The 14,937-nt window shown below is 40.3% G+C and overlaps 1 protein-coding gene across 4 annotated transcripts in view; it reads right to left on the minus strand.

Annotated features, from left to right (window-relative positions):
- ZFX (zinc finger protein X-linked) overlaps window positions 1–14,937 on the minus strand; it is a 57,775-nt gene that overhangs the window by 18,573 nt on the left and 24,265 nt on the right. For 3 of the 4 annotated variants that reach the window (XM_067723770.1, XM_067723768.1, XM_067723769.1), the window contains exons 2-3: window positions 10,831–10,919; window positions 7,520–8,089 (exon numbers count right to left, since the gene is read on the minus strand). In XM_067723770.1, coding sequence (XP_067579871.1) covers window positions 7,520–8,089; window positions 10,831–10,891 — 631 coding nt within the window. In that variant the 5' untranslated portion in view covers window positions 10,892–10,919. Of the gene's footprint in view, window positions 1–7,519; window positions 8,090–9,699; window positions 9,755–10,830; window positions 10,920–14,937 lie in introns of those variants that run through there. The other variant, XM_067723771.1, reaches the window with a different exon arrangement.

Genomic DNA, 14,937 nt, shown 5'->3' on the forward strand with positions numbered 1-14,937 from the left:
CTACACCAAAATAGTTCAATAAGCATTAGTTAAGAACTAACCAATCTAATGATATATCAACATTCAGCTTTTATAAAAGCAGTTGCATACTGCAGAACATGGTGTTTTGAATAATCTTATCTTAGTGAAAAGGTCTTTGACCTTAGAATATAAAAACAACTAAATGGAGAGAACACAGCTATGTTATTACCCCACACTCACTGTCATCAAAAAGTTTTATTAAAGTTATGGTCTGCACCAAGTAAAATTTCCAAGTTTACAATAAACATGTTAAAAATGTTGATAAACTTTCACTTAACCCAACTAGTTTAAAGGTTCCAAGATTAAATTATTTGCTATAATTTTTGTTAATGTTTGTCTTCTTTAAAACTGCTTAAAATAACTGAAAGCACATATTTTATTAAAATGTGTATTAGAAATGAAGCACCATAAAGGTTTACATTAGAACAGACTCTCTGCCAAGTGATCGGGCTTTGGCAGGAGAAGCCCCATACTCCAGAGGCATATTAGTTGTTTTCTTTGGTGTTACTATCAACAGTAAGCACACATACCCAAGTATGCTGGTTTTCCATAAGTACACACTATGTTGCCATAACTTGTTAATTTTGCTAAACCTTTAAAAACTCACTTATGGATTTTTGCCTGGCCTTTAAAATTCAGACTTTAATATTCAGGGTAGTAAATTTTACAAATTCACTACCCATTTCTGATAACATGAAAACAGTATAAGGATAGACATATAGATCAATGGAATAGAATTAAGAGTACAGCAATACTCGGGCTTCCCTGGTGGCGCAGTGGTTGAGAGTCCGCCTGCCGATGCAGGGGACACGGGTTCATGCCCCGGTCCGGGAAGATCCCACATGCCGCGGAGCGGCTAGGCCCGTGAGCCATGGCCGCTGATCAGCGTTTTTTAGCAATAAAATATTTTTAATTAAGATACGTACATTTTTTTAAGACCTAAAGCACATGTAACAAACTACACTATAGTGTTAACATAACTGGGAAACCAAAAAAATTCATGTGACTCACTTTAGTGCGATATTTGCTTTACTATAGTGGTTTGGAATCAAACCCGCAATATCTCCAAGGTATGCCTGTTTAGATAAACTGGATTTCATCAAAACTTAAAACTTATACATCAAAGGACGCTATCAAAAAAGTGAACACAACCAACAGGAGAAAATATTTGCAAATCACATATAAGGGATTTGCATCTAGAATATATCAAAAATTCTTTCAACTCAGTAAAAAAAGACAAATAACCCAATTTAAAAATGGGCAAAATGGGCGTCCCTGGTGGCACAGTGGTTAAGAATCCACCTGCCAATGCAGGGGACACGGGTTCGAGCCCTGGTCGGGGAAGATCCCACATGCCGCGGAGCAACTAAGCCTGTGCACCACAACTACTGAGCCTGCATGCCTGGAGCCTGTGCTCTGCAACAAGAGAAGCCACCGCAAGGAGAAGCCCGCACACCGCAACGAAGAGTAGCCCTCGCTCACCGCAACTAGAGAAAGCCCGCGCACAGCAACGAAGACCCAACAAAGCCAAATAAATAAATAAATTTATTTTTTTTAAAAAAAGGGCAAAAGATCTGAACAGACATTTCTCCAAAGAATACATACAAACGGCCAATAAGCACGTGAAAAGACGCTCAACATCATTAACCATCAGGGAAATGTATATCAAAACCACAAGAGGATACCACACTTCATATCCACTAGGATGGTATCACCAAAAAGTATTAACAAGTACTGGAGAGAATGTGGAGAAAATGGAATCTTCATTCACTGCTAGTGGGAATGTAAAATGGTGCAGCTGCTTTAGAAAACAGTCTGGCAGTTCCTCAAAAGGTTAAACATAGAATTACCATATGACCCAGCAATTCCACTCCTACATATATACTCAAAAGAGATGAAAACATATATCCAACAAAAACTTGTACACAAATGTTGATTGAAGTCCTAACTTGTACACAAATGTTGACTGAAGTCCTAACAGCCAAGAAGTGGAAACAACCCAAAAATTTATTAACTGATGAACAGACTAAAATGTATACCCATACAATGGAATATTATTCAGTAATAAAAAGGAATGAAGTACTGATACATGCTACAACATAGACGAATGTTGAAAACATTATGCTAGATGAAAGAAGCCAGACACAAAGGACCACATATTATAGGATATCACTGATATGAAATGTCCAGAGTGGGCAAATACAGAAAGTAGATTAGGGCTTGCTTAGAGTTGGAGAGGATGGAGAGGGATAATATGAGTGATAGTTAAAGGATATGGGGTTTCTCCTTGGGGAGATGAAAAAATTTCTAAAATTGATCGTGAGGATGATTGCACAAGTTTATGAATGTACCAAAAACCACTGAATTGCACACTTCAAACGGGTGAACAGTATGGTATGTGTATGAAAAGCTATTACCAAAAAAAAAAGTTTATTTCAAAACTTAAATTGAATCTAGGATCAGAAAGGAACACCTAACTTCCATTCATCTCCTACCTAACTGTCCTAATTAAAAGACATGAGAGATGTCAACAAGACCTAGAGTGACATTTCCTTGATCATATTAGTATCAGAGGCACCCGAAAAATATTTTGTTTCCTGCAGCTGTTATAAGGCAGTGCCTGACTCATCATCACCAGATCTTCTCCAACTTTCCCTATTGTACAAACTGATGTTTCACAAAATAGCATCTTGACTATGCAGCTGCAGAGTGAAACTGTAGGAGGGTGAAGACCACTGCAAAGAAATTAGGGATGCCTGGCAGCTATCTCAGATTCATGGAGAACTAAGAAACAATTTGAGTAACAAGTGGATGATTCAAACACCCCACCTTTCAGAGAGCCAGAAAACTCCTAAGTACCATAAAGCAGTGCCACCATATCTAGCCCGACCAGAACCAAGTAACAGCCACAGCTACTGGTAGGGAAGAATTGTGTCATTAATACCTTGGATGAGGCGTGATGTCCACAGACTTTCAGCTATAGCATTCATTTATTCAACAAATATTTCACATCTAATATGCCAAAGGATTTGATGGGAAATATACACAAGTAGCTAAGATGCAATAGACAGTTCCTGTCCTCAAGAAACATACAATCAATTTAGAAGCGATCACAACATCTAGAGAGCAAAGACTAGATGAAGAGGTCATCCTGACCTCAAAGGCAGCTATACTGTGACAAAGAATGTTTGTGCCAATGTACACTACCCATGACACTACTACTTGCTACTTTATCATCTTTTTTTTTTTTTTTTTTTGTGGTACGTGGGCCTCTCACTGTTGTGGCCTCTCCCGTTGTGGAGCACAGACAGGCTCCGGACGCGCAGGCTCAGTGGCCATGGCTCACGGGCCCAGCCGCTCCGTGGCATGTGGGATCTTCCCAGACCGGGGCACGAACCCGTGTCCCCTGCATCGGCAGGCGGACTCTCAACCACTGCGCCACCAGGGAAGCCCTAAAATACATATTTTACGTACATACATAAAATATACTAAAATACAGTACAAGAGCAGTTTGTGTCTATCTGTATTTACTTTTTCAGGAACATTAAAATCTATATCAATTAGCACAAACCCAGGGCCTAAAAAAAAAGATGACTATAAATAAAATTTTTAGTAAAAATTTTGTAAGTCTGAGCTCTAATACAAGAATCTACTACACTATGTCAACCATTACTAACGAAACGTCTGGTTTTTTGGATGACTTTCTTGGAGGGTTGACTTCGTAAAAGAGTAATAAAGGTAAAAGACAGTATGCAGCTGAAGGTCGAACTAATGCCATGAACTTTACTCCTTAGCTAACAAGTTTAAGACAGAAAGGACAGAAAAGGGAAAGAGAAGTCAAGAACAGAGAGTGCTTTCTCAAGTATTTCACCAGATCCTCCGCCCCTCATAAAGCACAATGAACCCAATTCCCTCCTTTCTCCAGCCTTGCCCCTGGGTTGCCTAGTCGTGGGATAGAAAATCCGGTAGTTATATTTAAAAATAGCATTTCCATTTAAATAGTGCATCTTACATACAAACTTAGGTCTCCCAATCTCAGCTGGCCCCTGCAGTTCGTTCAGCAATCTATAAGTTCTTAGCTTCCTGCCCTGGCCCATCCCCATACGACATAGGCTTTTCAACCCTTTGCCACTACCCTTCAACTCCCACCCAACCTCTGCAAGTCCTTCTATATTAGCAGGTGAATTTGCTACACAGAGAAAATAGCTCCCAACATTCAAACACTCCTTTTAAACTTACTGTCCCAGGCCCAGGCTCTCCAATTTTCCTGATCCTTAACTGCCTTCCTGTCTCAGAGAAGGGGACTCTTTCTCTCTAGGACTCACCTACCAGCCTTCCACCACTGCCCTGGACCCTACTCCGTTCCTCTGCTCTGGAACCTGCTCCAACTGTTAGCCCTTCTTATATCTTCAGTCTCTGTTCAACTGTTTGTGTCCTGCACCTGTAAACCTACATATATGCTCAACACACTTCCACCATCCAACCAACCATCAAAAGCTGTACTCTTGCTGCTTCTGTCCCTTCACTGACCAAAACGGCAATTTATACAAACTGCTTCACCTACTCCACCACTTCCACCAACTTCTCAATCCATTACAGCTTATCTCCTCTATCTCTTCTCCACTGGCCCATGCTTTATTGAAACTATTCTAATTAAGATACCAATAACTTTTTATACAATTTTTAAGGTTACTTTCCATTTATAGTTATTACAAAATACTGCCTATATTCCCCATGTTGTACAATACATCCTTGAGCCTATATTACACCCAATAGTTATAATAATAAAAAATTTAAAAATTAAAAAAAATAAAGTTGCCTTCCCACAAAAATAAAACAAAAAGGATAATTCAAAAAAAAAAGGTATCAATGACCTCCTAACTGCCTAACGAAAAAGCCCACTCCCTCCTCAGTAACTAACACTCTTAGAAATTCTGCTTATCTTTGACAGTGTTAAAAACATTCTAAAGATTTTTCTCCTCTTCCTCTTCCTAAAACCTCCTGACTTTCACAGGCTCTTCTCTGCCTACTTCTTAAATGCCCAAAGGATCCATACTTGACACTCTTATTTGACAAGCACTCTCTGGGGACCACCACCCATTTCCACATAGGGTACTACCTATATTCCGTTGTCCCAAATTTCTTCCTCTAGTCACAAACTCTCTCAGAATCACCAAATTCATATTTTCAACTGCCTACAGAAAACATCCACCAGATTGTCCCCAGCAAGCAACCTAAACTTTTAACAGGTCCTGAAACATTTTCTTTCCAACAAATCTATTCCTCCTCCCAGGTAATGGCATAACCAGGCACCCAATCTCCCATGGCAGAAACCTTAGTGTCCTCCTTGAATTCTTTCTCCCTCAAATCCTTACCCCTATTCTATCTATCACCAAATCGCATTCATTTTACTTCCTAATCTCTCTTAAATCCAGTTCCCCTGCTCTACTCCCATTACTATGAAGGTACTTAGGATCTTCTTTATCTCATGTAGGAACCATTCCAACTTCTACTACCAGGATTACCTTCCTAAAATAAATTCAAACTTGAAACAGGATATTACATTTTTCCTTGTCAGAGTGGCAAAAGTTAAAATGGAAAACAATACCCTATGTTGGTCAGAGTGTAGGGAAAGGGACATTCTCATAAACTTGGTGGAAGGAATTATATTAGGCAAAATACCGAGGCAAATATAACCAGACTTATAAATATGTATACCCTCTGATCCAGCAATATTATTTCTAGAAATTTATTTTAAGTAAATAAACAGAAAGTGCACAAAGATATGAGTACATCCTAAAGTTCCCATTATTCCAACAGAAGTCAAGACCTTTTTGACATACTATATACCATTTGCCTAGAATGGCTCCCTCCTATCCATGTCCTTCTTCATCCTGCAAAACTAGGAACTCATCCTTGAGGTCAAAGGTCAGCAACTCCATTCTGTCTCCACAGCAATTTAGTCACACCTCTGCATCACAGTGTAAGCTATCTTTCTCTCCCACTGTAGACTGTAAGCTCTCCAAGGACAATGGTTTGTGTAAGTTTATTTTTATTTTTATTTTATTTTTTTTTGCGTTACGCGGGCCTCTCACTGTTGTGGCCTCTCCCATTGCGGAGCACAGGCTCCGGACGCGCAGGCTCAGCGGCCATGGCTCACGGGCCCAGCTGCTCCGCGGCATGTGGGACCTTTCCGGACCGGGACACGAACCCATGTCCCCTGCATCGGCAGGCGGACTCTCAACCACTGCGCCACCAGGGAAGCCCTGTGTAATTTTTATTTAGCACATATCCATATTTGTACTATCTACAAAAATGTCTGACACATAGTAGGGGCACAGTAAACACGTGTTGAATGAAGGCATTTTCCTCCTCTTTACACGAAGAACTCTCTGATTTCCAAAATCTTAAGAACTTTTAAAAGGTATTTCCTGGGCTGCCCTGGTGGCGCAGTGGTTGAGGGTCCGCCTGCCGATGCAGGGGACACGAGTTTGTGCCCCGGTCCGGGGGGATCCCACATGCCGCGGAGCGGCTGGGCCCGTGAGCCATGGCCGCTGAGCCTGCGCGTCCGGAGCCTTGTGCTCCGCAACGGGAGAGGCCACAACAGTGAGAGGCTCGCGTACCGCAAAAAAAAAAAAAAAAAAAAAAAAAAAAGGTATTTCCTAAAATGCTGGTGGGCTCCAATATTTTATATTAAATTCCTGTTTTATAACAGGTATTTAAGCAAAGCAAATGGTCTCGTGCATTTATATAAGCAAATAGCCTGTGAGTCTTTATTTGTCTGAAGTTTAGTTCCTAAAGGCATAATCAGAATTTCCATACTGGGTCAGAACTGTGGTCTATCCAACTGAGGATTAGGATCCTCAGGATCTCTGAAAGTGGTACCAAGAAATACATTGTAAGAAGACATAGCTGTTCTCCCAGATGTTAGAGGTGTGTTCCAAAACACCTTACCTTTCTTCAATAACCTAGTATGAGTCCATCATACTTGAAATCATGTTTTGGAATATTTGTTTAAATACTATGCCAGAGCTCTTTTCCATGCTATCTGTTACATAAAGAGCATTTTACATAGTACACAGTATTATATAAGTAGTACTGTACATCCATATACAAGAATATACGTAGTTTGGGTATATATTTTTCTCTAAGTTGAACTCCTTTTAAGTTTCAAGAGGGTTCCTAATTCTAATGAAGGCTGGTAACAGCCTAATCACATCCTTCATGATTTCACAAAGTTCAGTTCTAGTCCTTTCAATCTCTGATCTCTAGACTGAAGAAATCTCATCTTTCTACTGTGTCCTTACAGAGAAATGATTCTACTCTGTACCATTCCACTTTTCTTAATTTTGAGTTATCTTACAGGCTCCAAACTGAAACAACAATGAAGGAAGGTCCATGAGATTTAATTTTATAGAAGTCAAGAAAATTTCACCCCTGATATAAGTTAGACAGCCTTCAAAAACACCTTTGACAACCACTGTACCCCAAGACTTACAAGAAATCATAAGGTAGTCCTCACAGTTGCTTTTGTCATCATCTTGCTGGTCCACAGGAATCCCATTGGCATCTATGACTGCTTCAGAGGCACAATCTGCTACCAATACTTCTTCTGACACTACGTCAGCTGTCAGAGGATCAGTGACGATCTCTGCCTCTACGACACTATCATGAACAATGTGTTCAACATGTCCAACATCAGACACATGTATGGATTCACTCGTCAAGACGTGTTCTGGCATAGACATTGAGGCTGAAGTAATATCAGAAGCTAAAACATCATCTGGGACTGTGCAATGTGCTAAAGAAACTTCTTCGGTTACATCTGAGTCCAGCACTTGCTCAGGAATGATGACCGTTTCAGATACATCTGCTTCTTCCATGATATCTGGACATTGAACATCTTCTATAACAACGTCCTCGATAACATCTTGGATTACAACTGAGTCTGGGTCATCAGGAACAAAGTTATGCACAGTTATGTCTGAATCCACAACATCTGAAACAAAAACAGTTTCTTGTACTTCCACAACAATTTGATCACCATCCATGTGTGTAGCATCAGCTCCTTAAAAAAAAAATTAAAATCACAAATTTCAGGTAGACAAGCATGACTACCTCAATTAATATAAATGTTACTTAATTTCTACCAGGAAAACAAACTAGCTCCTCAGTTGTCTCAAACATTAAGATAGATTAAAGAAATAGAGATAATCTATTTTTGAATCATATCAGAAATAGAAATTCTTAATACAAGAACGTTTATACTCATCCCAAATCAATTAACAGGTAAGGAAATAAAAGAAAAACAAAGTAAATGAGGCAGTCACACACACAAAAGTATATTCATGAAAGTAATATTCTAGGCTGACTAAAACTAAACCCATATGCATAGGTACTTAAGGGATGATTATAAAAATTAATAAGTAAAGCAACTTCAGGTGGCAAATATACCATTTTCCTTCATTATATGTTTTTCACTTCTTTCCCTTCTTGCTCCATCTCTCTTTCAACTCATATTTTTTTCTCCTGTCCATCTCTCCCATGTTTTCTTTTACTTCCCTTCATTTCCCCTTTCTCCTCCTTTGTTCTAGAACAATATCCCACCAATATCCTCCATTTATGATTATGGAAATTCAGAAACTATCCTCCGAATCTAGAATATAAAAAGAATCGGGCCATAAATAAAAAGAGGGCTAGAAGGCCACAGTTAAAGAGAAAGACAACTGGTTAAGGAGCCTCTGTAGACAGATAAAATGAATAAAAGTGCAGTTGCTCTGGAGCAATGGAAGGTGAGGTTAGCTGGAGTGGGGCCTGCCCCAACCTCACCAGGGTAGTCCGCCTCCATTCACCTTCCTCCCATCCCCCCATATGCCAATCCCCCTGGCACTTCCTCAGAACATAAGAAACCCTACTCTAGTCCACTCTGCAGTTAACAAGTGAAGGTAGAGGGTTGAATCAATTGAAGCCCAGTGAGATTAAATGACTTCACCAAGATCACACAGTTTGCACAGGTTATGGTGCTCAGTAAATACTACTCTGAATAAATGCCACAAATGAGAATCGAAATCAGATATCCTTGCCAAAAACATAATGCAAGATAAAATAAAACAAATCTGGTACCTTGGCTCCTGATCCAGAGAAAAGCAAACAATATTTTATAAAAGTCTTACCTAAAAAGCTATTCAGTCGATTAGTGCTTCTGGATGTGACTCAGACCAGGCTGAGTCCAAGCAGCTGCCTAACTCAATGACTCTGTGTCAATGGCCAGGCCCTCAGAGAGACACATGGCTTTTTTTTTTAAACAAACACAAATAATCAACAAGGGCCAAAGAACCTTTAAAAATGTAAGAAATCTTAAAGCCAGTTAATATCCATTTTATTTACACCTAGAAATAATAGAGAGTGCTTGCTTTAATTCCCACAGAACTTCTACAAAATGCTTTATACTGTTTTCAATATTCTCAATATTAACATCAAGCAATAGATCACTGTAATCTCCATTTTGCAGACATGAAGATGAAAGTATTTAGTGGCAAGAGTACTGGTTAGAAAAATCTAAATCAGAGAGCAGGATTTGGACACTTATTAGTTTTGTGACCTTGGGCAAGTCATTTAACCTCTGAGTTTCGGTTTCCTCATCAGTGAAATGAGGACAGTAGTATCTGCCATGCATACCTCACAGGACTGCTGTGATGATCAAATGGGAATATATGGGAAGTGTTCTGAAAAACTGTAATGAAAGGTTTCATTATTATTAGGACACATGAAAATGGAGGCCCTGGCAGATTAAGTGACTTGCTCAAAGATAAACAAACACCATAAGTGTTAACAATCAGGGCTAAAATGCAACAGCCCTTCAATCTACCCCTTAGCCCAGGATCCAGGCTTGCTTGTGGCAACATTAAGCTAGTAAATGGTGTGCTTTTTTCTCCAAAGAGTTTAGTCTCTCTTTCAAGCACATTAATTATACTTCATGTTCTAAAGAAGAAAGAATCAAAACTTTGCATTTATCATTATCAAGCTGAAATTACCAAATGTGAGTCAAAAGACTCTCCCAAATTGTTAAGAAAAATACATAAACCCCCAATAGACTTAGAGATTAAAGAAGAGTTAAAATTAAAAATCGCTAATATTTAATTTCCTGATAAAGTTAATTGCTATTTCTTTAGTATGCAATACAGTCATTTCAAGTCCAATGGAAAACTCATTAACGTTTTATTTATAAGGGTAGCTAATTAGTGTGATACAAAACCATTTTATATTACAAAACCTAGCATAATCACTTCATTATGTTATATAACTGGAACCATGAGTAATCCAAAATTGTGAATACTTTTTTCCCATTTTTAGAACTTCATAAATTTAATTCTCCTTGTACAGTTTGGAGAGTGAGGTAAGACTCCTTTTGCTAACTTGCGAGAGAGAGGATTTTAAAAGTAGGATGGGGTCAGAACATGGAGGGCCTTAGGTTTATACTTTACCTGCCGGGTAATGGTCTATGTGGAAGAAAGTAGAATGAAGAGATGTAAGCAAGGAATATTTTCGAAGGGAGAACTTTAACAGGACTGAAGTAAACACTAAGGTTTTGATAATGTTGCTGTTACTGACAAGAATATGAGTGTTGGTTATGAGGGAGCCAAATTTTAAGAAGGGGAATAATAATATACTCACTTTAACATCTGTAAGCTTGATAGGATAACAAGATACCTAAGTGTAAATACCAATGACAGCGTCTAGCAATTTTTCCACTTGACAACCAACTCCAAATCTGGTAGGTGGGAAGTGGAACAACCCCAGTAGTTATACCTGTTGCATCAAAATATGAGTTTGGCTCTTGTGGTTGTAATTCAAGTCCATCTTCATCCATGGCCTTTAATTCTCATCAGTCACAGCTCCTAAATTAGGCGAAAAAGTAAACCAAGTATTACTTTTTTTAATATATGTATTAAAAAATGTCATCATACTATTTACATTTCTGAAACACCAAAAATTATGTGACAGATGAACATCTATCAAAAATGTGTCTATCTGAAATAAAAGGGAAAAGTTAAAATTAAATTGCCAAAAACATAATGATACATGGGCATCTATATGACAAGGAAAGGTGGATAAATCAAATAAGTCAGCTTTGCCTCGACTTTTTGAGATATTGCTTACATACATCATACATACATACGTACATACATACACACTGCAAACGTCTTGATGCATTCTGACACATGCATAAATCTGTGTAATCACTACTCTACCCAGATCAAGCCAGAGAACATTTCCAGCACCCCAGCACTCTGGTCTCCTCTCACTCTGTATACTCCTCACTCCCACAAGGGTAACCGGCTTTATTAAGGTTCAATTTATACTCTGTAGCTTATCGGGAGGAAATTCCTGCACAATTTTCATATTGCTTCTCTGAATTTAATGTAGTTTGCTATTTTTCAACCAGTACGTTAAACAATGGTTAAAGATTCGAAGTGCATAATTACAGTAAACACCCTTTGGGATTTCTGCCTAACTTACAATGACCTCTTAACTAATCCCCCAATCGGGCTTCCCTGGTGGCGCAGTGGTTAAGAATCTGCCTGCCAATGCAGGGGACACAGGTTCAAGTCCTGGTCCGGGAAGATCCCACATGCCGCAGAGCAACTAAGCCCGTGTGCCACAACTACTGAGCCTACGCTCTAGAGCTTGTGGGCCACAACTACTGGGGCCGCATGCCACAACTACTGAATCCCATGCACCTAGAGCCCGTGCTCCGCAACAAGAGAAGCCACCACAATGAGAAGTCCACGCACAGCAACGAAGAGTAGCCCCCACTCGCCACAACTAGAGAAAGCCCGTACGCAGCAACGAAGCCCCGGTGCAGCCAAAAAAAAAAAAAAAATTTTTTTTAATAAATAAATAAGCCACACACACAAAAAAAATACAAAAAACTAATCCCCCAATCTAGAGAAGTAAATTCCTGCAGTGTATTTATACTCTCCTGGCCATAGTTGATTGGCACTAACTATAAAACGGTAAAAATAAGTTCATCTTTGAGCACAATAAAATCAAAGTCCTATCTCCGAGAATCGAAACCATGAGCAAAGGTCACTCAGTCTATCTTTCTCTGTCTCTGTCTCTCCCCTCTCCTCTCCTGGCGGCTGGGACATACGAAGTGAGGAAGGCCATTTTCCAACTTCAGCTTAGACTAGTGAGATAACGTTTACAAGTAAATAATAAAAAGAGGGCTTCCCTGGTGGCGCAGTGGTTGAGAGTCCGCCTGCCGATGCAGGGGACACGGGTTCGTGCCCCGGTCCGGGAAGATCCCACATGCTGCGGAGCGGCTGGGCCCGTGAGCCATGGCCGCTGAGCCTGCGCGTCCGGAGCCTGTGCTCCGCAACGGGAGAGGCCACAACAGTGAGAGCCCCGCATACCGCAAAAAAAAAAAAGAAGAAGAAGAAGAAGAATCCAGTGAATGCCCTGAGAAATAGAGGAGAGGGAGCAGGGAAGGGAGGCTTACCAATAATAGCTTTTTAGCTCCTGGTTCTAGACCTTTCTGAGGTCCAGCTACAATCTACCTTGAGTTTTTGCAAGCCACCCCAATGACCTTACTGATTCCTTTTCTACTTAAGCCAAAAACTTACAACAAAAAAACCCAATCAAATAATATACTACTTAGTACTAATCATTGCTTCAAAGAGCACACATCAGGGATTAGGGCTTACTCATGTTGCAAATATTACATAAACCTCCTCCCTCACTGGTTTCCTTATCTCTACTTTCTCACTTTCTAATCCAACCTAAATGGTTCTATTAGATGCATCTTTCTTTTACTTTTATCACTTTTTGCTGATGATATAAGTGCCGCATGCTGCTTACTAAAATTTCAAATAACAACAACAAGAATCATTTTTCTAAAGCATCAGCCAGGTGATATCAGGCCTCTGTTCAAAAAATGTTTAATGGCTCCCTGCTGCCTGCAAATAAAGTTGAAACTCCTGCCATCTTCTAAGTTCCAGCTGCAAACTATCTTTCTCTCATTATCTTCCCTAACTCTCCTTCAAGCACCTCGCCCGACCACCATATGAACACACTTCAACCAAACAAAAATGCCCCATGTCCACATAACACCCAAACTCTGTATTTGCCTCAGGGTTTCTTCTACCCAGAACACCTTTCCCCTATCATCTCTGCTTGGATCTTCCCCCAAGTCCCCTTCCCCCGACACACAAGAAAAAGCTGCAAATAATCTCTCCCCTCTCTGAATTTCTATAGCACTTTATCTTTTTTCCCTGACTCTACTTGTTGGCTGTAAATTATGATTATTTATGTCTTATTTTCAGATGCCAAACTTGCATTTATATACATATATATACTCCTTAATGAAATATCCATGAGAAACTCATTTAATTAATGTTAATATAAAAAACAGATTTTCAGCTTGTCAACGCTGAGACATATTCTATTCATTTTCAGGAAAGAGCATGTTTGACGTTATTTACTCAAAGTGCTTCAAACAAAAGGACCAAAAAACAAAAAAAATTTCAACTATAAAAAATGGAAAATGTACATGCTCTGAATAAGCTGTCACTGCTCTGTCCCCATCAAAATCACCTATAGCCATAACTCTTTCTCCCCTTTTAAAAATGTAATTACAAAATGATAAACATAAGCTAATTTTCTAAGCATAATGGCATAGTATACATGAAATCAAGCCAATTTAGAAGGCAATAAATGGGGTTCCTTAAGGTATTTAAGGCTCCTCTCCCCAATTTCCCTACATAAACCCAAACCCATCAACTCTAAGAATTCTCCACCTGCACAATAACTCCTTTTCTCAGCTTTTCTACTAGAGTTTGATGGATAATCCCCTCGATTTTGAAATTCTCTCCTACCTCAGTTTAAGTGACATCCTATTCCTCTTCCCATCTTCCCAACTGCTGTTTACTCTGCTGCTCCTCTCCCACTACTGCAACCCTGCCCAGGGTGGGACACTCAGCCCTCTTCTCTTCTTTTTCTTTATTCCAGGGTTTCAACTAGCATTTACACAAAGATGATTCCCCAAATCCACATACTCAGGGTAGGACCTAGCACTTCCACCAGACTGTCTGCTGAACATCTTTTTTTTTTGGCGGTGGGTGCTGCGTTGGGTCTTCGTTGCTGTGCACAGGCTTTCTCTAGTTGTGGCGAGCGGGGGCTACTCTTCATTGCGGTGCGCGGGCTTCTCATTGCAGTGGCTTCTCTTGTTGTGGAGCACGGGCTCTAGGCGCCCAGGCTTCAACAGTTGCAGCACGTGGGCTCAGTAGCTGCTGCACGCGGGCCCTAGAGCACAGGGGCTTCAGTAGTTGCAGCGCCTGGGCTCAGCGCTGTGGCCCGTGGGCTCAGTAGTTGTGGTTCAAGGGCTGTAGAGCGCAGGCTCAACAGTTGTAGCGCACATGCTTAGCTGCTCCACGGCATACGGGATCCTTCCGTACCAGGGATCGAACCCATGTCCCCTGCATTGGCAGGCAGATTCTTAACCACTATACACCCAGAGAAGTCCCATGCTGAACATTTTCATCAGGAAAAAACCTTGCTTTCTCCTGACATGACCACTAAGGCCTTTTCCTTCTTCCCTGCTTATATTCCGTCAGGTTGTCAGACTGTCCCTCCCTTCTCCACAACTTCCCAGGAATCTGTCCCTTTTTACTCCCACTGTCACCATTCACTCTCAGCTTCATATTTCCTGATCCCCAGGGAACAAAAATAGCCTCTCAACTGGCCTTTCGCTTTCTGCCACTCCCACAACAAATGACCAGGAACCTACAACTAAGGGCTGGTGCCAAATGCCAGGGCATTGCTGCAATCTGTGGGCAGACTAATCCTCGGAAGTACTGCTTTGATCATGGCACTCCCCTGCTCAGAAAGCTTCAGCAGTTCCCCAAAATTCAGGGT

Source organism: Pseudorca crassidens, chromosome X (assembly GCF_039906515.1).
Source record: "Pseudorca crassidens isolate mPseCra1 chromosome X, mPseCra1.hap1, whole genome shotgun sequence".
Lineage (NCBI taxonomy): Eukaryota > Metazoa > Chordata > Mammalia > Artiodactyla > Delphinidae > Pseudorca > Pseudorca crassidens.